The sequence below is a fragment of the Aulonocara stuartgranti genome, assembly GCF_965226115.1.
Source record: "Aulonocara stuartgranti genome assembly, chromosome: 17".
Classification (NCBI taxonomy): domain Eukaryota; kingdom Metazoa; phylum Chordata; class Actinopteri; order Cichliformes; family Cichlidae; genus Aulonocara; species Aulonocara stuartgranti.
In genome coordinates, this window is record NC_138953.1 from 12,621,742 (window position 1) to 12,647,721 (window position 25,980).

A 25,980-nucleotide genomic window follows, 5' to 3' on the forward strand; every position below is an offset into this window, starting at 1 on the left:
GTTTCTGCAGGCGTTTCCTAAAGCTGGGCACAGCGAGGTGAAACATTTGGACTTCTATGCAGGGATAGAGTGCATTTAATTTAAAATGGATAAAAGAAGTGTTTGGTGCAATGATTGTAGCCGGAAATCAAAACAATGGTTTGCACATGACCAATCCAACACAAGGAAATCCTCTCAAAATTAGGTTTCAAATAAAGCTGTCATCACAGTTGAGGTAAATAAAAGCATGAAATGCAGTATTGGGCATCGGTGATGACACTGATTATTCTTAAGAAGAAACACCAGCTGTGGCTCAGGCGGTATCGATCTCCACCTGCTCCTGTCCTCATGTCGAAGTATCAAGACGAACCCTGATGTGTTTGAATGTTAGATAAAAGTGCTTAGGTGTAGAGTAAACGAAAGAAAGAACTGTGAATGTGTGTGATTGGGTGGATGAGAGGGGTAGTTGAAAGCAATTTGAATGCTCAAATTACAGAAAGTACCAGTCCATTTCACGTGCCAGCTGTAAACACCAGCCAGTCCTTATTGAAGGACACAGCCGGTCTGAGCGACCTCGATTAGTTAGCCACACTGCACTCACAATTGGCCTCACAGTTGATGCCTTTGCCCAGATTTAAAAAAAAAAAAAAAGCAAAACCAAAATTGAATGAGTGAAGAGATGGCATAGGTCTAATTAACAATAAACATTTTAAAGCTTACATAAAGGTTTCCTTTTGCCTTTCTCTCTGCGTACAGTCCCGTCCTCTTTAGCTTTTCTTTGTTTTTTTAATTCTTCTGATGGTCACCAACATTAAGAAATACTTTTAGATAGGTGAAGGTGAAAAGCCTTCTACCTTACCTTTTATTTAATTTTACCCTTGAAGAACATGATTGTAGAATTGAACATTAGAAGTTCATCCTTGTGACAGAAACACAGCGCATAATTAAAAAGAAAAACAGTTGCAGAAGGCTTTTTACCTGCCTCGTCATTTTTCTGCCTTTGCCATTTCCATCTTCATTTGCTCCTTTTTATACCCTCTCTGTTTTTCTTTTTCTTTTTTTCCTCCTTTTTACGTTACTCAGAACACACGCAGCTTAAGCTTTGATTCCACTAGAGTTTAAGTAATAACAGAGCTGGATGTTTGAATTTAAAGGCTTTTATGGTGAAAGAGTCAACCCTCCAGGTTATACTGCAAATATGAATTAAAAAAAAAATCTGTGCATGCCTGGAGAATAGAAGCTGCCCTGCACTAAAGCTAATGTGGCTTTAAGACATGCATATAGACTCACACACACCCTCCATCATTTTGGTTTGTGTCACCTTGGAGTTGAGAGCATGACTGGCATCCTTTGACATGTTAATGAGTGTGTCTCTCATAGGACCAGACACTCACTGATAGGACGTCTTAAAAGGTTGCTGTGAATAAAGAGGCAGTCGGACCTAATTGTAGCCTGTATTCACACACATTTGGCTTAGTGCTCTGCTGTCGCTCCTGCTATTATATCACATTGAAAATAGGGTTGCAAAATTCCCGGAATTTTCAAAGATGGAATCTTTCCATGGGAATTAACGGGAATTTATGGGAATTAACGGGAATTAACGGGAATTTATGGGAATAAAGTGGGAATTTTCAAAATTGAAGGTTGGCTCTTCTTAGGGAACTTAAATATAGTTGAGGAAAGTATATTTTAGCATAATATTGACAAAAACAAACAAATGCAATTCAAATACACTTGAATATCCATGCCATTCCTTAATCACATGTACAGAGCACAAGCTTGCTGCATGGCTATTGAGACCACCTACTGGCACTGTGCATGCCTCCATCACATGTACACATGGACCACACTTTTGAGCCTGAAGGACAAAGAGTATTAAAGGCACACATTTGAGCCTGTGGACTTAACAAGTGAGGTAAGTTTTGATGATATTATGGGAAAATATATTCATTAAATGTTTAAATTGTGAATATCACATAAAATGTATTAATCTGGTAGATAGCAATCTGATAAGATGCTAAATAAAATGCTAGCATCTGATAAGATGCTAAATAAAATGCTAGCATCTGATAAGATGCTAAATAAAATGCTAGCATCTGATAAGATGCTAAATAAAATGCTAGCATCTGTTAGATGCTAAATAAAATGCTAGCATCTGTTAGATGCTAAATAAAATGCCAGCATCTGTTAGATGCTAAATAAAATGCTAGCATCTGTTAGATGCTAAATAAGCCATAGCTAGTATAACATAAAGAAGATGCTAGCTTCCTCATTTGGTTGTTTTGTTTTGAAGATCATTCCAGTTGTTTAGCTAGCCTTACTATTTATATCTGTTTATTATCATATTGCAATTGTATTATTACGATCTCTTGCATTGCATTAGCATTTTTACAAGCTCTTGTTTTATTTTACAGAAAAATGCCACGTGCGCTATCTGATGTGTGGAGACATTTTACACCAGCTAATGTACAAGGGAAATCTGTATATATGTGTAAGTATTGTGATAAGACGTACGTGAAGAATGCCACAAAAATGCAGCAGCACATTGCAAGGTGCAAAAAAATTCCTCAAGGCCCAACACGTGCAGCAGCCAGGAGTTCCACTCAAGGGGAAAATGAATCTGTTTCAGCTGTATCAGAGTCAGATACCCACTCATCAGCTCCTGGTCCCTCTGGCATCAGAGGATTCTTTGATTTTATGGATGACACTAGCCAGAAAAACGCAGATGAGTGTTTCGCTCGTGCAATCTATGCAGCTGGCTCACCCCTGATGCTGACATCCAATGTGTACTGGAAGAGATTTTTGAATGTTCTCCGACCAGCATACATTCCCCCAACCAGACATGCATTGTCTACTCATCTACTGGATGAAGAGTTCAGTCGAGTTCAAGCAAAGGTGAAACAGACCATTGACCAAGGTGACTGTATTTCAGTCATCACTGATGGATGGTCCAATATCAGGGGACAAGGAATTATTAACTACATAATCACCACTCCTCAGCCTGTGTTCTACTAGAGTGTAGACACAAAGGAAAACAGACACACAGGCCAATACATTGCAGATGAGCTAAAAGTGATCATCAATGACCTTGGACCAGATAAGGTTTTTGCACTGGTCACTGACAATGCAGCCAACATGAAGGTTGCCTGGGCACATGTGGAGGAGACCTACCCTCATATAACTACTATTGGCTGTGCAGCCCATACACTAAACCTTCTCCTAAAAGACATAATGGCACTAAAAACAATGGACACTCTGAATAAGAGAGTGAAGCAAGTTCTGAAATATGTTAAAGGCAAACAAGTAACTTCCGCTACATTTCTGTCAAAGCAAAAGTTAAAGAACAAGAGTACTACACTGAAGCTTCCCAGCATAACGCGATGGGGTGGTGTTGTTATCATGTTTGACAGCCTTCTGAAGGGAAAGGAGTCTCTGCAAGAGATGGCCATATCCCAGTCTGTAGGCATCGACAGTGACATCAAGAAGGTCATCTTGGATGATGTGTTCTGGGTATCTAGAGTATCTAGCAGTCAGAAAATCCTCAAACCTATTGCAGCAGCAATAGCGAAGATAGAGGGGGATGGTGCCATCTTGTCAGATGTCCAGTGCCTTTTTGCAGAACTCAAAGAAGAAATCCAGACAATTCTGCCCACTTCCCTACTACTGAAAGCAGAGGAAACGGCTGTGGTCAAGTCATTGGAACAGCGGAGGGAGTTCTGCATGAAGCCAGTGCATGCAGCAGCATACATGCTGGACCCCAAATATGACAAGGGCATACTTTCTGGGGAAGAGATCAACGGTGCCTATGCGGTCATTACAGCCATGTCTGACCACCTGGGTCTCGATAAAGGCAAAGTTCTAGGCAGTTTGGCAAAGTATCGAACAAAGCAAGGCCTTTGGAAAGGGGATGGAATATGGCAGTCATGCCAGCACATATCTGCAGCCACCTGGTGGAAGGGACTATGTGAATCTGAGGCCCTTGCACCTGTAGCCTCCATTCTCCTCCAAATCCCACCATCATCAGCTGCCTCCGAGCACAACTGGTCACTGTTTGGGAACACCCACACAAAGGTTCGCAACAGGCTCACAAATGTGAGAGTGGAAAAGCTGGTCGGCATTCGGGCAAACCTACGGCTCTTTGAGCCTGACACAGAGCCATCCTCAACAAGGCTGGAAAGTGACACTGAAGAGGAAGACTCAGAGTTGGATGCTGAGGAAGTGGACATGTTGTTGGATGATGATGAGGTCCAGGAAGAGTCTATTGACTGAGCAAAAATGAGAAAAGAGGATTGCTTGAAGGAAGATTTGCATGTTTAATGGGACGTTTTGGAGGATAAGTGGCATTTTTCATTTAACCTTTTGAATGGGACTTTGTGGAGATTTTTGGACAGGGGGCATTTTTGAATGAGCGGGGTTAGGGGATGGTAATATTGAACTCAACATTTCTGTTTTTATTCATCCATGAAACAAGTTATTGAAACGTGTTCTATTCTACTGTACTTACAAATAAATCTGTTTAAATATCTGTTGAAAACATTTTGCATGGAGGTTTTCTTATGATTTCTGTTTATATTTATGCTTGGAAATAATATATTCCCAGTTAGTTCTCCTAAATTCCCATTAATTTCCATAATTCCCATTATTTCCATGGACAGTTTCCAATATGGAATATTTCCAAAATTCCCAAGCTTAACTTACCATGGAAATTTACCGGAAACTTTTCGGAAATTTACCGGAAATTTTCCGCCCCTTTGCAACCCTAATTGAAAACAACTGTCTCCTTGATATGTATTAGTTTTGGAAGTTGAAATTACAAACCGCCTCTTCTGAAGAAATAAAGCGAATTGAAGGGTTTCCTTGGCTTTCAGAAGGTTTTGAAGCTTTCGTGAGCTCTGCTACCAGACTTCTATAGACTTCTAAAATATGCTAAAGGCTTGTCATAGAAAGTCACAAAAAGAAAAAGATTGATTTCAGATTTGCTTTTTGCCACAGATAATGAAAGAATTGCCAAAAGTAATCATTTTCCATCCTCTTGTTATAACATGCTGCGTCAAGTCAAACCGTAGACGGTATAAACGATGAACATGGTGACGAGCGAACCAAGAGTACCACAGATAGTCCTCCTTTCTGAAACATGGTAGAACAGTAGATTTAAGCTTTTCTTCAGTATGACTAAAAATGAGTGAAAAAGCCAAGAAAGTCAACAGGAAAGTGTTTACCGAGGTTTAAGTTAGAAAACTGTTTTCCCACTGACTGCTATAGGTCTTGTTGCAACCACAACTATCACCCTTCAGGGTTTTAAGACATTCTGCACTGGGTTCATTTTTTTGACCCAAAGGCTGTGAGTGCAGGAAAAAAGGGTTTTAAACACTTACTTTCTGGCACTTGAGGCTTCTTACCCTGCTGCACTTAACACATTTTGCTGGCACTGATGTACATACTCAAGTAACACTTCATGGTCCAGTGAAAATCTCTGTTCTAATAGTGTAAAGACTATGTTTGACTAAAAGGTTTATTTGCACTACAGCTTTGACAACTCCCAGTTCACTCCATAGTCACAATATAAAAACATAAATTTTGCATGTGGAGTTATTTTATGTACTAATGCAGTGTTCAAGAGGATTGTACGATTTTGTAGCTAGAATTTACGAAAGTCCCTTAAACATGTCACATACAGGTAGGGATGGGTATCGTTTAGGTTTTATCCGATACCGGTGCCAAAGCGGTACTTTTGAAACGGTGCCGGTGCTTAAACAGTGCTCGAACTGGTGCTTAAAGAATGGAGAGCACAAACTTTGTCCAAAAACCTCTCATGTTTAGCTGGTTTTTTTTTTTGTAAAAAGATAACAATGTTAGCCTTTTCTGCAGCTATAGGACATAAATGGTATCACTCTTGGCTGGAAGCAGTGCTTAAACAATGAAAAAAAAAAAACACAAACTTTGTCCAAAAACCTCTCATGTTTAGCTGTTTTCCAATTTTTCTTTGGTCATTTTAGCCTTTTTGGCCAGGGTGAAGGGAGTATCTGCCATCAAACAAGAAGACAGCCGCATGTAACTACGACGGTGTTTGCTAGTTCACCTTACATGCATTAATTTAATAACATGGTTAGCCTACTCAACGTAAATTACACACGAACAACATTAAGCTACTCACACACAGAATAACGGCTGCTGCTGCCATCATCATCCGTCATCATTCTGCTACACTGGCAGGGCTAGGGGCCAGGACTCTCTTCGGGTTCTTGGGGGATGTTGCTAACTCCGGGTCCGAGAACAGGCACCACACCCGCACTCGGTGTGAGGTCCTGCAGCAAGCTATCAAATACGGTGCATTTCTGGGCTTTTAAAAAAACGCTATGCGTCGCCAGGTGTTTCATCAAGTTCGAGGTTTTACCTCCTTTGCATTTTTAATCTGTAGCTCTGCTCTAAAAGAACATACGTACCTGGGCCCGCCTACTATCCTCGGAAAGGTAAGGGCTTTCTGACGGACTTAATCTGTGTGATTGTGACTCTCCACAACAGGCAGACTGTGGGATTAGATGTAAGTATGAAAAATTGACATGTTAAAATTGTTTGGCCTGGCTCTCATTTTTCACCTCCTTTCAAAGGCCTATTTGAATGTTATGGTTTGTCTTCAGGGCTGAAGGTCACATTAGGTTTAGGTTAGGGTTTGGCACCTAATTGTGATAGTTTAATGTAGTTTTAGGAATATGCTTATGCAGTGGTGATGTGTAATGCTATGTAAAGATGCCACAAAAGGGCTGTTGAAAGTCCCTTTGTCTGACTAAACAACCATAAACAGCATATCAGGTAACACTGAGGCTGTTAATGTGAATTTTGGTGCACCTTGGGGACTGGTTTAGGGTTTTTTTTAACAGAAGACATTGTAACTCATCACACAGGAAAAGACAACGTGAAAAATATTGATAAGCCATGCAATCAAGCTAGGATGCACATACAGTATCAAAACAGTGGAACCAGATTTACTCAAGCATTGCACCAGTTGAATCTGGGTTTTGACCTTAAAAAAAAGTGATAATATTGCGTGCAGGAGGTGGCAACTCGGATATTTTATGTGACAGACCCTGTTGGATATGCATTTCTGGGAGCTCCTTGCTAAAGATGCAAAATATAGAGAGAAGAATGTAAAGTGATTTACCAACGTTTGCAACTCACAATTTAGTGCTAATTGCGCTGATATTTAATGCACTATAAAGCATGTCTTATTTTCTGCCCTTGATAATAAAATGAGCAGAAGATTCAAAGCCAGAGCCGTTGTGCTGTGAGGTGACGGCGTTAATTACCTGGACAAATGGACTGCTATAATTGTTAGTGTGTCACCTTGCCCAAATGTCTTTCTTGAAAATCGTTCACTCGTGGCTTTGCTTTTCTATCAAGGTTCAAAGCGTGGTGTCTTTTTTAATCTTTCCCCCCATTTTTTAAACAGCCTGCAGTGCCCTCCTTATAAAAGGCAGTGCATTAAAAATTATGGCTCTCCTAACATAATCAGTGGTTCCACTTTCTTTTTGACGGGTTCATCATCAAATAAAATCTATTATGAATGAAAGCAAGCTGTAATTTCTCTAAGCAACGAGGGCCATTAGCAGTTTGAATCTTTATGCAGCGCGGCGCTGAAAATGAAGGCGCACTGGAAGTGATTTGTCGATCCACCAACAGCTCCTAAATTGAGTTTGTCTCACTATCCTTTTGGGGAAGAGAGGGATTTCTCCTCTGACATGGTTCAATAAGAGCAAAGAAAAGCCTTTGTAACTCTTTTCCCTCCCTCCCTCTGCTCCTGTGACTGTAGGTGGAGGACGACATTATAGGGAAAATGTCAAAGCTGATGATAAAAGACTGATGTGCCGGCTGAAAATACCTAAAATGACATTAGCCTCACTTTCATGTGCCCCTCTGATAGTAAAGTGGCCCCCTGGAATCCATCATCACATTTATCTGGGAAGGTGTTACATCTTCAATTCCTCTTCCCACAAACAAAGGCTGTATTGATCAGTTTCACAATAAATCCACTGACTGAACAGTTCTGCAGCACTCTGTAACACTGAAGAGAAGCCAGCTGAAGCGGTTTCTAAGGAACTGCTTCTGATATATCATCTTACATTTGAAGCAGCAAGTCAGAACGATCTGGTTGATATGAATCTCTTCCTCTGTTATTAGAAAAATATCTCTCATGCTTTCGATGTAAGGAACTATAGTCTTTGAAGCTTATCTCGCTGTGTGCATAAATCTATGCAAGATATACGTGACCTCAGAGGGAACAGAGGGAAAGAGAGAAAAGACATCGTCCAGGCAGGAGGCAGCAAAGTCTGATACAAGGATCCAAGGTTGAGAGACAGCGACAAAGTGCGAGAGGAGAAAGTCTTTAACTATGCATTAAAGCTGTGACAGTCGACAGAAAAATAGATTTCCCTTGTTTCCTATAGGACACAACGGGAACCTGTGCAAACAGTCTTTGAAAGCCTAATTTATCTTATCTAAAGTTACTTTTAGAAGTTACACTGCGGATGGTTTGGAGACCAGATTTTGAAATGTCTTTGTAAATGGATGCGGTCACAAATGTTGCTTTTTATGTGGTAATGATGAATGAGGGACACGGCTAGCTGCCTCGTTTTGGCATTGATTCAGTGAACAGGTGTTCATGCAGAGTACAGTGACTAACGCTGTCTCCTCAGAGGAGCCTGCAGCCACAGGTCCCTGTAGTCTGATGAGATACTTAATCAACTCATTGCGTCACATCCTCAGAGGCACAAACGCAGCCATTTGCTCTTTTGATGTTTCTTGTTCTTCTATGCTATGCATGGTGGCCAAAATACACTGATAATGGAACAGACTGGATGCACAAATAATGCAGTTTTCTTTTATATCAAAACCAAAGGGAACAATCATTTACTATTCCTCTTCTATTTGTATTCTTTCCATCAGAATTTAGAAGCTGGCTACTAGGATTTACTCCCATTCAACCTAAGGAACATCAATGAGGCTTCAGTTAGGGCTGGGTGATATGGACCAAAAATTATATGTCATTGTTTTTAACTGATTATCATACATGGAGATGTTTTTTCACCTGCCATCAACAGGCTTTACTAACAAGGAACCAAAGTTCACGAACATGAACATGGCGTAATGTGATAGTTGGGATGTAAATGCTAATCAAGTTCTTCCCCAGTTAATCAGCAAATCAATTTCTCTATGGAGCTAACTTTGTGCATACATGCATTATCAACCAACCAAAGATTGATTCTGTTCATCTCGATGTAGCGTCTGTAGCGCAACACTCTGTGAATAGTACTCATGGTCTTTGATCAGTGGTTGTTGATCAATGGTCATGAGAATTTACATAATCATGATGAAGGAACTGACCAGTGGGCTGGTTTCAGTCATTATGCAAATGTACTGTTTATAAGATTGGGGAAACCTGCAGTCAGCTGAGACTGAAGAAGTTACTTGGATGAGTGACGAAACGTTTTTCCCACAAAATGCTACGTCCAGATGAACAGAATCAACCTTTGAAGATTTACTTACCTGGATGATTGAGAATGCATCAAGACGTTAGTTCACTGATATCACAAAGCGTTCGTTACAGATAAACTTTACTTGGGTGGTCCACCAAGTGTAGCAACAGCCTCCCAAGTTTACTTTATGAGTTATCTAAGTATACTTTTATTTTTCATTTCTGTTTTATTGTCTCTCAGAGGGAGTACTGCAGTCCACAATCCTAGTTGAAGAATCCTTGAAAATTCAGGCCCTGCTATCCAGCTATCCCCAGTTAGGGAAACTTGTTCCAGCAACTTACTTCCAGACAAAACATAGATTTTCTAGTCTTCTTTTACATAAATGTAACTCCACTTGCAAACTAAAAGTGTGTACTGCGAATAAACATTCAGTTGTTGTCAGGTTCACATGAAGTTCTTTGAAGGCAGGAAGTTTGTTGTAGACCTCACAAAGACGCAGTCGAAAGCTACAGTCCTGTTCAGAAAGGGGCATTTCAATTATGTGGTTTTTAAATTGGCTTTCCAAAGTTTAACGGCATATCGCTCGTCCTTTTATATGCTAAATGCTCTGTACTCGTGTGGGCGTGTGTGATTATGTGCCAAAATATATTCAATTGGAAATTTTGGCTTTGATTCAAAGACACTACCGCGTCGCTCAGATTGATGAGACGTGATGGACCCTGCACAGCATCTTAAACACAGATGGTTTTGGAAAATGAAATGCCTTTTCATAAACAACATTGCTTGAGATTGAATCAGGCACCGGTGTGTGGAGAAAAGGGGAAGTCGGGAGGCATGGGGGGGGGGGGGAGAGATAACAGAGGGTAGAGGGTGTGTGAGGAGCCAGGGAGTAAAGGAGAGAAAATATATGATCATGGGGCACACAAGGGGTTAGTTGCTCTATCAAAGTGGCCGTGGGAATGAGAGTGAAAAGATTAAGATAGGTGGTTAAAAGAAAGCAGAATCCAACTAGGTTATTCTGCAGTGAATAAGGGAGAGAGGAAGGGAGGTTTCTGAGGTTGACAAGAAAGTGAAAAGCATTTGGTGCAGTTAGAAACTGAGACAGACACATCCCTCGGGAGTTGACATGGGAACTGTGGTCTAATCAGAAGATGCAGCAGCTCTTCACAGATGAGTGGATGCACAACCCTGTCTGTTGCTTCGCTGGCAGGAAAACCTCGTAATTGAATCTGATTTTTTTCCCTCCCGTGTTCTCCAGTGGAACTTTGCAGTCGCTCACATCTCTGGTTTTGTAGCTCTGACTTTTGCTGGAATGCTTTAGTGAACATTTCTGCGAACCAGAAAATGAGTAGTGCTCTGTGTTTTTACCTCACGAAGATCTGGCCGACCTGATTTGTAGGCCTTGTTGTTCCTTTTTCTTAAACATTGTTCACGTGTGAAATTAATAGTCTGCTTTGCCTTCCTTGATGCCTATACGTCTTGACTCTTTTGTTAAAGTTGCATCAGTGTCATACCAGCTAGTACGTAGTAGCTACACAGGTGATACTTACCTTAACTATCAGTGGGGTGGGGGAAAACATCGATATTGCATAGTATTGACATATTTTAAGTATCAATACAAGGACACCAAATATCAAGATTTATTAGATAAATGAAAATACTATGAACAAGAGTGCTAATCTCATGCCCCTCCAGCCTGAGATAACATCGGCCAAGCAAACTTACATTAAATTGGCTCAACCGCAAAAAGCATCCGACACTGGACACAGTTGAGGGCTGCCTTGTAATCGTAATGAATTTGTTCACGTTCCTCAACCAATTGCAACTTCTGATGACTAAATGGTTGCCCAGAGCTGAAGGGTGTTGCACAACCACTTTACGAGGCAACCTTTCTACAAACAGACGCATTGTGACTTAGACTGACTTTACAGGGAGTGCAGAATTATTAGGCAAGTTGTATTTTTGAGGAATAATTTTATTATTGAACAACAACCATGTTCTCAATGAACCCAAAAAACTCATTAATATCAAAGCTGAATGTTTTTGGAAGTAGTTTTTAGTTTGTTTTTAGTTTTAGCTATTTTAGGGGGATATCTGTGTGTGCAGGTGACTATTACTGTGCATAATTATTAGGCAACTTAACAAAAAACAAATATATACCCATTTCAATCATTTATTTTTACCAGTGAAACCAATATAACATCTCCACATTCACAAATATACATTTCTGACATTCAAAAACAAAACAAAAACAAATCAGCGACCAATATAGCCACCTTTCTTTGCAAGGACACTCAAAAGCCTGCCATCCATGGATTCTGTCAGTGTTTTGATCTGTTCACCATCAACATTGCGTGCAGCAGCAACCACAGCCTCCCAGACACTGTTCAGAGAGGTGTACTGTTTTCCCTCCTTGTAAATCTCACATTTGATGATGGACCACAGGTTCTCAATGGGGTTCAGATCAGGTGAACAAGGAGGCTATGTCATTAGTTTTTCTTCTTTTATACCCTTTCTTGCCAGCCACGCTGTGGAGTACTTGGACGCGTGTGATGGAGCATTGTCCTGCATGAAAATCATGTTTTTCTTGAAGGATGCAGACTTCTTCCTGCACCACTGCTTGAAGAAGGTGTCTTCCAGAAACTGGCAGTAGGACTGGGAGTTGAACTTGACTCCATCCTCAACCCGAAAAGGCCCCACAAGCTCATCTTTGATGATACCAGCCCAAACCAGTACTCCACCTCCACCTTGCTGGCGTCTGAGTCGGACTGGAGCTCTCTGCCCTTTACCAATCCAGCCACGGGCCCATCCATCTGGCCCATCAAGACTCACTCTCATGTCATCAGTCCATAAAACCTTAGAAAAATCAGTCTTGAGATATTTCTTGGCCCAGTCTTGACGTTTCAGCTTGTGTGTCTTGTTCAGTGGTGGTCGTCTTTCAGCCTTTCTTACCTTGGCCATGTCTCTGAGTATTGCACACCTTGTGCTTTTGGGCACTCCAGTGATGTTGCAGCTCTGAAATATGGCCAAACTGGTGGCAAGTGGCATCTTGGCAGCTGCACGCTTGACTTTTCTCAGTTCATGGGCAGTTATTTTGCACCTTGGTTTTTCCACACGCTTCTTGCGACCCTGTTGACTATTTTGAATGAAACGCTTGATTGTTCGATGATCACGCTTCAGAAGCTTTGCAATTATAGGGACTGCTGCATCCCTCTGCAAGATATCTCACTACTTTTGACTTTTCTGAGCCTGTCAAGTCCTTCTTTTGACCCATTTTGCCAAAGGAAAGGACGTTGCCTAATAATTATGCACACCTGATATAGGGTGTTGATGTCATTAGACCACACCCCTTCTCATTACAGAGATGCACATCACCTAATATGCTTAATTGGTAGTAGGCTTTCGAGCCTATACAACTTGGAGTAAGACAACATGCATGAAGAGGATGATGTGGACAAAATACTCATTTGCCTAATAATTCTGCACTCCCTGTAGTCACTCTCAGAGGGATTGTTAAAGTTTTGGATATAGCTGCTGATAGATTGCCAAAGTGTGCCATCGGTTTGACCGAGTTTTTGTCAGTGCACACGACTCAATGGCTGTCAGCTGGTTGTATTCTAGCGATGTTTCTGTCTTTTATACCAAGATATGGAAAAAGTCGTCCTGATATGAATTAGAATCAATACTATTTATATTGGCATTGATAAAATTCTTTCAGAAACAAACAAAACAAACCGCTTATCCACATCAGTGTTGTGCAGGGGCTCTAACCTATCCCATCTTCTTTGGGGTTTTGCTTATGTGCGATATATTCAGAGAACTTGGTGGAAACATAGAGTATAAAATAATAAGATGGTGGACAAGAACTAGAATGTGGTGTGTATTAGGTTGTAGTGCAGTAGGGGGTAAAACTGAGCTAAAGAAGGTACTGCTTCTCACTGCGGGAGTGCTCCAGTTTCTTCCTGTGGAGACGAATAGAGAGAGTATGGCACCTTTTACATTGTAACTGCAGACGCTCCACTCATCCTCTAACAGCTCTGATTGTTGGTTTTCTCTTTTCTTCATCTGCTAGTCCTTTGGGCTTTCCCTCAGGGAAAGTCTTAGAGGTCTTTTCTTCCTCTGTTTCTGCAATTTCAAACCCTTGTTGATCGGTGGTTCTTAGTTAAGGGTGTAATAGTATGCAAAAGGAAAGGTTCAGTATGATCTTCACTTCTTAAACTTTTGCATATAGCAGAGACGAAGGTAGTTACTCAATTCAAAAGTGACCATAATATGTTATATACTGAAATGCTGCCAGTGCCAAAATTAAAAGCACACAGTCAACCTGATCTGTGTGTTCTCAAAGGGTGTAGCGCGTCTTCCTCCCATCACCTACAACTGCTCACGCCTGTTCCTTCCTGATCGTGGTTCTGCTGGATGTTTCTCAGAGATTTTTCTTAACACTGTCATCAAGTCCTTGCTCATAGGGGTTTTCACTCTATTATTGTAGGGTTTTTACCTTACAGTGAAAAAGTGCCTTGAGGGGACTGTTGTCATTTTGTACTATATAAAATTGAATTGAATCTTTTTGATAGGCTATTCACTGAAAACCAGCAGTGTTTCAGCAATTTTAGCTTTAAAATTGCACAAAATGTTGTGCTCCCTATGTTTTGGTCAGAATTGAGGACACTGTCAGCTTTTTCAAATAAACTTTATTGAATTGCACAGCCCTTTTCTCAGATGTGTCTACCGTCTGTCCAATGCCCAATGACTAATATCCAGTCTTGACTGCCACTGCAATCTGCCCCTGTTATTTATTTCCCCTAGCTCCCACTCAACATGTCAGCATGCCTCAACAATAACAGAAAAGGTTTCTTTCTTTAGTGCTTTCATGGCTGACTGTTGTGTGAACTTTTTGATTTGTCAGCCTTATGTCAAAGGTGTTGTTCCGTAATCAGAACTGCTCAGGAACCTCCCGTTCTCATAAAACTTTGTTTTTGTATTTAGTTGCGAATTCACTTAATGAAGGAGATTCATTTTTAGTTACTAGAAAGAACAGAAATAATAGCAACTGCTTAGATAGGTTAATACAGATATTGTCTTGACTGTGTGCAGACTAGTCTTAACTGGCGTTAAATCAGACCTAATTTAAGTGGACAGGTCTGCATTTAAACTGTGGCTGGCAGTAAGCACATTTCTACAGGAGAAAGATCACCAGTTTGAGACTGGGAGGAGAAACAAACCCAGCCACAGGGGAGGGGTCATAAGCTAGTCAGGCCCCAAAACCCAGATAAATGGCACAGTTGGATCAGGAAGAGCATCCAACATAAAATCAGTGCCAAATCAGACATGCTAATCTGTTCATACGGTGACTTATTTCCCTGTGAGAATAGTGTGGCAATAGTTGGCAATCAGATTGACTGTACCATGTTGGCTATCTGTTGTGGATCCAGTGTTCTGGGGGACACGAACTCTAAAACCAATCTTGTACAATTGGCTGTATAACTGATTAAGCACGAAATTGTAAGTGCTCATAGAACAGATGTATAGAGATAAATATTGATTTTAGTAAATGCTGTGCAAAGGTCAAAATATGCTTTTTACTTCACTAAGCACCTAATGACAACACCACAGTTTGCATATTTAAGAAACCTTGGCTTTCAGTTTGTGTAATTAGGAGCTTAATGATCTGAGCTGTTAATTAAACTTAATAAGTCACTCTATTATTGCTTTCTCCTCACTCTGCTCTTCTTAGGTCTTTGTCTCCTTTTGTCCTCCCTTTTTGTTTTTCCTCTCTCTGGTTCATTCTTTACAGCCCTCTGTAGCCCTTTTTCCTTTCTCTAGAGTAGCCATGTCATTGAGATGGATGTGTACTCGTGATTGGCCAGGGAGAAACCTCGGAGCTTGAATGGCATTGGCTTAGAACAATTTGTGTGTGTGTGTGTGTGTGTGTGTGTGTGTGTGTGTGTGCTCACATGCAGATGGAGGCCTGCCTGGTTAACCAGTGCTGGTCAGCATCTGTGTTATTCTGTGTTGTTTAATAGAAGATGGACAAGCAGTGTAGTGATCTCAGTCTGAATAACTGGCCTCTTTTCTAGCCTGCTAAGATCATTGAACACTCTTGGTAACTGCTGTTACTTGACCTCAGTTGTGAACTGTGTGTTGGTCTATTGCCATGCATCTGATTGGTTATTTTAATCTTTTGTTTCAGTTCATAATAAGTAACACATTTGAAATAGTTGCTAGCAGAACTGGCATCGATATTAGACTTTATGAGTAACGGAATTACCCCAGCATGTTTAAAATGAAAAAGACAGAATAGTTGTGCCTCAATAAGCTGTTAATCATCATTAGCAGTGAAGGAGCCATGCGTGTAAGAGTCACAAACAGGATCAGAAAGATCATTGTGTCTTGAAAATGAATCCGAGCACGTTTGGATGGAAATGTGTGTTTCTTGCTTATACTAGCAAACTAGCTTGTTTAGCATGGTGGAGTTCCTAATTCAGTGTTTTTGGAATAGTGTCCTAGGCTTGTAAATTCTGTCATACTGTACAGACACTTGATAAATTAAGTGAGAAGCCACATCATTAAAGCTCTTGCCTAATATTGTTAAGGTTCCCTTCATTCTGTCATAGCTGCTTTAGTGTCTTTGAACTTATCCACCGTCATTAAGGGGTGCCATTTCCCAACAAAGGTGGACAGGATCTGCCAAAGTAGCATCTGCACTGTGTTTGTGTGCTGCCTGAACTTCTCAGTCTCATGCTTTGTTTGACTTTCTGGTTATATTTGGACACTGCAAGACACTGACTAGAATAATGAAAATCTTGTAGTTCGGACCAAAAATTGGGTCAAAATGTCTGTTTACCAGACTAAGCCTGTGCATTAAACAAAAAGTCTCTAATCCTTTGGGTTTAGTATAATGCTGGGGTACCTTTACAAGCATATGCATTGAATGAGGATTGATGGGCTTGTCTAAGAGTTGGCTAAACCTTATGCATCTGAGTGTTTACAGCAGGAGCTCCAGTTCAAACTCCTGTGCACAGAGGGTTAACTCTTCCTACAGTGCTATAGTGTTTGAATGTTTGTCATCAGCAGATGCTAAGGTGTTCTGGATTTTGCACATCATTCTTACACCTAACAAAAGCAGCGACGAAGATGTGGATGAGCTGCTACTTTCTGACATGGAAAGGACAAGATGTCTTACATTATATGACGAGTAATTTTACATGTAATTGTGTCATTAGATTGCTTTTCTGTTGATCATTATTATTCCCTGCCTTAAATTTCACAGTGAAAAAAGCATCTGCAGGCAGCAGACGTGCATGTTTGTGTCTTTGATGCCAAAATGATGGATTATACTGGGAACAGAAGGAACCTTTAGGAATTAACAACCTGCTTATCTGCAAATGGTGCCTGGAAATGTTGGACTTGTTTGCATGATAGATGAGCCTGTTCATGGACCCAAATATTCATTTCATTTCAGTAGGTTTAGATGTGAACTAATATATGTCACTACTCAGTATGACAAGGTTGTTTATGTTGGAAAAAAGAAATTCTGGTGTTTATTACCATTTGTAATAACAATAGTGGTTCTTGCTTTCACTTAATAGCTTTAACGCTGGTAACTTGGTCTTCCTCACTCAATACAGTCAACATTACAATGGATTGTCTATCTCGTGAGACATATGGACTCAACAAAGAGTTCTCACGTGACCAAAAGATGATACCTAAGTTGATGATGTGAGAGGAAAAAGAAACATTGCATGATGGGAGCATCTTCAAAATCCTAATACAACAGAAAGTTTCTGATGTTGTTAACCCAGCTTACTTAGGATTTTTTTTAAAATCCTAACATTTAAACAGGAAGTACAGCGACAGATTCTTATCTCAGGATGTCAAATGCCGCTGTCCTGTCAGATACTTCTGTGTCCTTTGCTTTGCCTGTAATAATAACAGTAATGCTGGATGCCACCACCTAACTAAAGCACTAGAAAGTCCACAGGAGACTTGAAGGGTAGCGGATTAACTCACGAAGCTTAGAACTACAAAGAAAGAACTACATTCATGGCACATTTGGGAAGTATGTGCTTTGCGCTTTGTTTGACTTTGCTTTTCACTTGTTGATGAGGTTTAGTAAAAACTGAGATCTGAATAAAACTACAGGATGCTGACATCTAAAAAAAATTCAATTTTATCGATTTAACACTGAATAACAGAAGGCTAAACTGTTAGCTTGGTGTACTATTAAATCAAGAAGCTCATGGTTTTTTGATAGGTTTTTCTTCATACTTTCTAATGCAAACAGTCATTTTGGCTGCAATCTAAGTGACAACATTGATATCATTTTAGGTGTGAATTCAGGAGGGTTATCCAGCAGACACATTTCAGACAATCCTCAACAACCTGAGCGGCACTACAAACCGTTATCTGTGCTCATTCTAACCTTGTCCTGTATAGCTGTGCTGTTGGGACTGTAAAATGAATGCTTGTGCAATTTCTCAAATACAGCAGTTTCTGTGCTGCAAGTTTTTTAATTGCTTGCATTCATTTTCTCATATTTTACAGATAGATGCAGCAGCGATGTGATTTATAGTATTGCTACTGCCTCTTGAAATGGAAGCTGTAAGCACTAGGGAGTGTGTGTGGTAGGTAATGTGGATTTAGCGACAGGGCCATAACAGACAGGAATAGACAGGCTTATTAGCGAGAAGTGTTCCTGTCATAGTTTACTGCATGCACTTGGCCAGTCAAACCCTGCATGAAAAATCTGTTAAATTGCTGCTGTAATCATCTCTGTGGAGGTCAATCGTGCCATCGATCAGCCGCTCCAACGTTTAAATCTCGCATCTATAGCACAGTCAACATTACAATGGATGACAACATGACCATAAAACCACCAATAACACTGACACGTAAACATTTATAGACTTTGGAACTTAACCATATTGAATAGTTGAAGTGTTTTCCCAGATTATATGTAGGGAATATTGTGGAGGTTTTCGAATTTTTTTGAAGGTATCAACAGATTGTTGAATGCAGAGCTTTGCGTCTAAGTATTCTTTATATTTAGGGTTGTTAACCAAATGCATTAACCTCATTGTGAAAAAAGCATAAAAGGGCAGCGAAAAAAAGGCACAGTTTGACATCGTCCCTAGTACAGAGTCTGTGTCATTTTACCCATGTGAAACTACCCCAATTAATAAGATCACTGAATTCACAGCAAGCATCAAATGTGCTTCCTCCGGTTCTCTAGCTCAGCAGTCCCCAACATTTTTTGCTCCACGGACCGGTTTATGTCTGACAATATTTTCACAGACCGGCCTTTAAGGTGTCGCGGATAGATGCAACAAAATAAAACGAGTACCGGTACCAAAATATATATATATATATTATTCATAACACACGAGAAAAGACCCTAGGAAACCGAGTTAACAATAAAAACGTTAAAAAAAAATAATGATAAAAACCCTAAAAACCATAAATTTCACACCCGAGCCTCAACTGTTGCAACAGGTACCAACAGACTCACGAACCAGTGGTTGGGGACCGCTGCTCCAGCTCAAACAGTATTTCCTGAAATGGGAAGACAACTGACGTGGACAAGCATCTCTTCAATTGTGCTCGATACCAGAAAAGCCAAGTTTGTACAATGCAGAAGCCCGAGTCCTCTGACATTTTTTGCATTTCATTCTTGAAAATAGCTCAAGCCTGTATTGCGCTTGGCTTTATACAAGCGCAAGATCTCTTTTTATGACCTCCTTAGTTAAAGTAGGACTGTTATTACAATTGCTTGGAAGACTCTACTCTTGGACCTCCTCACCTCTCCATATGCATACAGTGATAACTTAATCCTTTAATGCCAGGTGTTTTATATTTGATGAAAGTCATATATCCAAGTTGATATTTAAGTTCTTAAAATGGTTTAATAAACACTCCAGTTTCAAAAGGTTTGAATTTTTTTGTCAAAAATGTCATGCCTGTTGGTTCAAACTTTACAGGGTTAGAGAGCCTCTCGCAGAACAGACCACATATTAGTGACAAAAGACATGACACTGAAGTCAGAAATGGCATCTAAGAAGTAGTTGGGGTGTAGGTGGGTTGCAAAGCAGCTTGCATTGTCTGCATTAACTATATACAGTCTGAAGCATCTTAAACATCATACATCTATATTGCTAATAGGATCAGTAAAATGGAATTAGCTTAATTTTGTATTGTCAAGGGATTATTCATATTGGACTACGGCAATTAAAACTGGTTTCTTGTAAAGTCAGTGCGAGCTTGGTTGTTTGTGTCTCTGTGTCAACAAAAAGCATTTCCTTAAATTCAAACCCAAGGACAAGCGAGTGTAACTAATGCACTAGATGTCTAAAAGTGAATTTAAAATTGATACAGCAACATCAGCAGACATCTGGAGAGATTCAGAACCCTTACAGTAACCCTCTTGTCTGAACAGTTGGGTCCTCCTCTGCAGTATATAGACTGTAACTGCTTACAAAAGTCAAGCACTGTGGAAAACATTATCATTTCTGCTCTATTGTTTTTTCTCCTTGCTTAATATGTCCTCATTTTAATGAGCCTTGTACACTTAATTGTAGAAAATTGCCTCTCAAAACATTAGCAATTAGGCGACGCTGGAACCTAAAAGTGTATTTGGTGTCTTTTCTGTAATAAATTATTTAAAACTTATGAGATTGTTGCACAGTAATTTTCTGTTGACTCACTAATTGACAATCAACAACTCACTAGTTTGAGCACATTTACGCATAATTGGTCGCGAACTGCAGAGAGATGGGAAATGTGATCTCTTAGCAAACAGCTCTGGCACTTTTTGTGCACTGACAGCCAGTAAGGAGGTGATTGGGTTTCTTCAAAGCTTTCTTAAAGCTTCTTGCTTTTTCAGACCGATGCGGACAGGGCGCTCTTTCTGCATTCTATCAGCTCCTTCATTATACAGACGTAAAAAATTCATAACACAAGAAGTCACCTTGTCAGCATGTGGCCAGAGATTTTAAATGTCATCATTTTTATTTCACTTTGTGATCTCAAACGAGCCAAAGTTGTGACAAAGCATTGACAAAAACCTCTGTAACATAAATATATATGTACACTACTGTTCAAAAGTTTTAGAACACCCCAATTTTTCCCTTTTTTCATTGGGAATTACGCAGTTTAATGTCTCATTGCATAATACAAATAAGCAGTTGGAGCTAAAACAGAAATCATAGACCAAATTGATAGACCAAAGTGTCTTCTAAACTTTTGACTCATCAAAGTAGCCACCTTTGGCAGATATAACAGCTGAACACACCTATGGCATTCTTTCTACAATAGAAATCAAAATTCTTCATAAAGTTCTTCCCATATCTGTTGCAGAAGTTCCCGTAAATGTGGCACTTGTAGGTCGCTTTGCTTTCACTCTTCTGTCTAGTTCATCCCAGACCAGCTCGATGGGGTTTAAGGCTGGAGACTGTGCTGGTCACTCTGTGTTTTGAAGCTTACCATCTTGTTCTTTTTTCCTGAGGTAGTTCTGGCATAGCTTGGACTTATGTTTTGGGTCATTATTTTGCTGTAGGATGAACCCCTGACCAACTAGGTGCATACCGGAGGGTAGTGCGTGGCGCTGAAGAATGCTGTGGTAGCCATTTTGGTTCAGGGTGCCTCTCTGTACAAGTCACCGATTCTGGATCCAGCATAACAGCCCCAGACCATCACACTTCCTCCTCTATGTTGGACAGTTGATGCCACACACTGTGGAACCATCCATTCACCTACTTGACAGCATATAAAGATCCTGCGTGATTTACTGAATTTGTATAAATCACTCCATAATACCAGTGGCAGTGGTTCATGGACCAGCCAAGCCTCTTTGTCTTATTCTGATGCCTGGCTTTCTTGCTGCAACTATTCCTGTCAAACGTGCAGCTCGAAGTTTTCTCTTCAGAGTTGAAGCTGAGACTTGCTTACTACGACCAATATTAAGCTGTGCTTGAAGCTGTTGTCCTGTGAGCTGCCTATCATGCAAGCGACTCTCAGAAACTTGTCCACTGTTTTATTTATGGCTTTGGGTCTGTCAGACCTCTCCCTGTCAAAATTTCCCCAGTTTCTGAATGCCTTTCAGTGGTGAAAGAAACTGTACTCACTGACACCCTGACTTTCTTTACAATTTCTCTGTAGGAGAGACCTAAACTTTTAAGTGTTATGATGGTCTTTCTCTCTTCCATTGTTAATTGCCTTATTCTCGCCATTTTTGTAGCAACACACTACTTTCTGCAGTACAGTACTGTTAAACTGATGCTCACGAGGGTATGGTAGCATAATGTGTTCCAACACTGGTTTTATGCAGACAGATGGGGTTGTAAGTAATCCAGAAAAGTTGGAACACCTGGAGGAATTATTAGCAGCAGCTTTCAAGGATTGATCAACCTCCTTTAAATTGTGAACCCATTTTGTGTTCCCTGGAGAAAGGCCTTTTTATATAATTCTGAAATGTACATACTTTTTTTGTTTTGGGTAACCTTACCTTTTTTAACCTCTGACAGTTCACCAATTAACTTTGTACCATTTCAAGCTATCCATTGGACTTGAATGACTTGAATTGCAATACATAACTGTGCATGTAGTAACCATTTAACATTATATCATTATTTTTCTTATACTGGGCCTTGGTGCAACACATAAAAGCAAACAAATAATAATAATAAAAAACCCCAAACCTCATGCTCTTCTGATTGGCTGTCCCTCATAGATAGCATCTGGGTGGACCATCTGCTTGGAGCCAGAGCTGTCCCCGAGATGACTGAATTTACAATATAGATATAAAAAGTGTTTCGAGCAGTCTGAAGCCAGACTGAGAGAGTATTTGGTCAGGGATTACTTGCACATACACTGACGTCACTTGAATATTTCCAAAAATGCAGCTCCTGTGGGGTGTTCCCAGTCTGCAGTGGTCAGCATCTATCAAAAGTTGTCCAAGGAAGGAGCAGTGGTGAACCAGCTACTGTCTCAGGGGTAACCAAGGCTCATTGATTCAGAACTCATCAATGAGTTGTGCTTTATTTAGACCAGAGTGCTCGCTTTGCTGTTTTTATATGCACCCCAATGTTCTGATGTCTTTCTTTGATTCACTGAGTGGGTCTTCCATAAGCGTCTCACAGCATGGTAGGATTGTACCTAATCTAACCTCAGTCGTTTCTCTGATGATGGCTGATGGCTAGAAGTAGACATAGAGGTGTGTCTCCTGTCACCTTTCAGGTGGTGCTGTATAACTCAGGGATTCAGGCATCACTCGGCTGCATGTCAGTTTGCAAGATCCCTATATTAACACAAAAGTCACTTGATCCAGGATTTTTTTTTAGCCCTGCTCTGTATTTGATAGGCAAACAGTGTGGCTCCATACACTATTGACTGTGGGTGCCTCCTGCAGGGTTGTTTTTTGACACCGCTCACAGCTCCATTAAAGGCAGCAGAGACCATGGAAGCTGTCTCAGCTTGATTTATGGGGTATAAATTGACTTTAGCATAGCAGGAGTCTGCCCATCATCTTATATTCACTCAGCTGGGATTGCCCTTTTTCTGCAACAAATCTTGGTCATTGTCAGGTGTCTGTGCTCAAATAATTTCATGTTCATTCAAGCTTTCTTTATCTAATGCTTTCTGGTACTTCTAACATAGAAACCAGAATGTTTTTAAATTAACCACAGAAGTTTGTTATTGTAGGGCTGATCAAGTTTGCAAAAGCTGGCACGATGCTTATTCAAATTTTTCAAGTGTGTTTATGAAGACACAGTGAAGCTGGTTTTATTCATAGTTTGACTGCGTGCTTGGTTTGTGGCAAGTGCAATATGAGTGGATGCAAATATGCTCTGGGTGTTATGAACAAAGAACGAGCTGCTTTAGCAGAAGTCTGCATGACATGGTAAAAAATGTGTAGTACCATCATTTTGTATTGGGACGATTATATGGCTTATGATAGATGAACATATATTGTTGGGGCACACACATCTCGACTTGGAGATGACATGCATCACCACGGTGCTCATACCTACTGTGGGGATAAACAAAAAGTATTTTACCAGCATAATATAATCTGCAGTATGAGCATTGCTTTAACAATATAACAGATAGCTTTAAGATGGCCTTAAGATGTTTATGATGATGTTAACTTTGTATTTCAGGGGCAGTTATGATTGTTTTATACATATTGCATATCTGTGCCTATTTGAGTTGATGTTCAGGTTCTTTAAAGGTCGTAAGCTTCACTGACGTGACTGTTCAGGTGATACATGCTGAGGGAAAACTAGAACATAGAAGGAATTGCAATACATGCTTACAAAACACTTATATCAGTTTATTTTATTATCTTTTATATGTTCATATTCTTGTATTAAGGTTTTAGTAGAGGTTCTTGGTTAAAACATTTATTTAGTAGAAGACATACACATAGTCTTAGTGAGCTTCTGGTCTGGTAAAAGGTCAGAAGTGCAACAGGTGAATTGAGAAAGAGCATTTGAGGACGAGATACAGACAGTAGGTGAAGAGGTGACACAAAGAGCATGTGAGGTCAACACACACACACACACACACTTTAAATTAGATTTATTTAGAGGAAGAGGTTAGTTATGTTTGGCTGTAACTGCAAAATTGTCTTGGTAAAAGAGGAACCGTTTCTTGGTGTCTCGGCAAGAAAGAGGAACAAGACAAGAACTGAAAGGTAGACAGGAAGGGCTAGCCATGAAAATAGAAGATGATTTTCTAGGTGAAAAGTCATGATGATATTGATCTGATCTATGTATAAAATGTATCTGTGACGCATGAGGGGGGCGTCAGTAAATAAACCCTGATGTTATAAAATAATTGTTTGTGCTTTAGTAAGTCGAAGATCAATTGCTGTGTTCAGTGATCTTCCCACATGTGAATTAAAATCTTCGTTTGACTTCACCCGGCCGGACCAGTGTGGTTATTTTTCGATCACCTCTTGTACCCTTTCTCAATTCTTGAATCTTAACATCTGGGGGCTTCGTCCGGTGGTTGAGTAAGGGAAAAAAGTGGAGGTGTGAGCGGTGGTCCGAGGTGGTCAGACGGGCAGACTTGGCCAGTGGTCAAAAGTGAGTGGACGCACGCCGGCGCATCATATTTAAAAAAGGTAAGACACTACCTGTTGAATTATTTCCAAAGTGTGTCAAATTGGGCTGTGAAAATTAAAAGTCTACTCACTGAAATTACTGGTGCATGTCTGTTTTGATTTTGATGAAAATTTCATGAGTTGAAAGCAGTAAAGTCTGCTAAAGCAGTTTGAGTCTGCCAGGAAAAAGTTTAAATATTGGGTTGAAGTCCCAAAGAAATTGAGTTAGAGTCTCAAGTAGTTTGGTAGGGAATTGGTTATTGTGTTGGTTAGAATCCAAATTTGGTCATAAGAGTGAACCTGAGCGGTCATTTTGTGAGTTGGAGTCTCCATTTGACCACTAGGTTGCACCTGCTTCAGTTATACACTTGTTTCGGGTGTTGATTGTTGTTTCAAAGTATTATAAATTATTTTAGAACGGAACCGTGGGGGTTCTAGGAAGCGCAGTTCTCGGAGGTAACGCTCCCTCCCGGCCAAGGACGCTTGGCCCTGACCTATCGGCGAATAGGGTTAGTACGGTTGGCAACCGGGGAGAACTTGGGAACCTCCAAAATAGCTAGGAGCTAGAGTCTCCTTACCGTTTGAAACGGTATCTGCGCTTTTTTGGCCAGCAGAAGTGGATTTCGGGCGTGTAACTTTAACCTAAAACTTCAAAAAAGTTTGGGTTGGTTGACGCTTTTAAATTGAGTTAGGGATTTTAGAAATGAGGCCAGAAACAGTTAAAGTCTTGATACTGGTTAATTGATCGCAAAAAACGGTTATGTTAAATTTGTCGAAATTCGATAGGTGTTAAAAGGTTTAAAATCTGTGCAGTTGTAAATATAAGACGTCTCTGTATTAAAAAAGATCTCTGTGGGTCGAGTCAGCAATGCACTGACTGCCTGCTGCTATTCTTAGATGAAGAGTGTGTGTGCATGCAAATGAGGCAGCTGATGCAGAGCGCATGAGAGGACTATGCTTTCGGTTTTGTGTGTCATTCAGCTCTATAACTATTGTTTGCAAATGTGGATAAATGTCTGCAATTAAAATGCTGGCTTAGTAAATAACAACATTGTAAATATATGAATGGTGACAGCGTTTCAAAATAGAATATAAGAATTGTTTGTGTTTAAAACCAACGTTTAGGTAAAGAAGATTTAAGGTGGATTTGAAGGCATAAACAAAAAATAAAAGGGTTACAGTCTGCAAGGGTTGTTAATTCATGAGCTGACTGGATGCAGAGTAAGTGGAGTGGTCATCCTGAGAGGATTGAATGATGCTCTAACTCTGTGGTCAAGTCAGACATAGGCTTTAAGCAACCATGAGCCACTAATAAGCGTGACAAATTAATGAGTATGTGTAAATTGAACTTGTTAAATAGTTTTGATAGGAGTAACTCAATGAGCACGCAATAAAGTGGACTTTTTAGGGGCAGTTTATCACTGACACCAT

General features: G+C 40.2%; 2 protein-coding genes and 1 long non-coding RNA gene across 6 annotated transcripts in view; all 3 read left to right on the forward strand.

Annotated features, from left to right (window-relative positions):
- The window catches only part of LOC309692846 (carboxyl-terminal PDZ ligand of neuronal nitric oxide synthase protein-like), a 272,306-nt gene that overhangs the window by 59,129 nt on the left and 187,197 nt on the right, over positions 1-25,980 (forward strand). The window lies entirely within an intron of this gene.
- LOC309692854 (uncharacterized protein) lies at positions 1,543-4,737 on the forward strand. Its single transcript, XM_082511695.1, has 2 exons — positions 1,543-1,894; positions 2,394-4,737. Exon 2 carries the CDS (start codon positions 3,115-3,117, stop codon positions 4,246-4,248), a length of 1,134 nt encoding a protein of 377 aa, XP_082367821.1. The 5' UTR covers positions 1,543-1,894; positions 2,394-3,114; the 3' UTR covers positions 4,249-4,737.
- Positions 23,666-24,365, forward strand: LOC309692874. The gene is made up of 2 exons (XR_014272509.1): positions 23,666-23,915; positions 23,967-24,365. It is a non-coding gene; the product is annotated as an uncharacterized lncRNA (long non-coding RNA).

Bases quoted from the DNA above. Each gene is read 5' to 3' on its own strand.
- LOC309692854 (XM_082511695.1), top strand. From the start codon at position 3,115: ATGAAGGTTGCCTGGGCACATGTGGAGGAGACCTACCCTCATATAACT.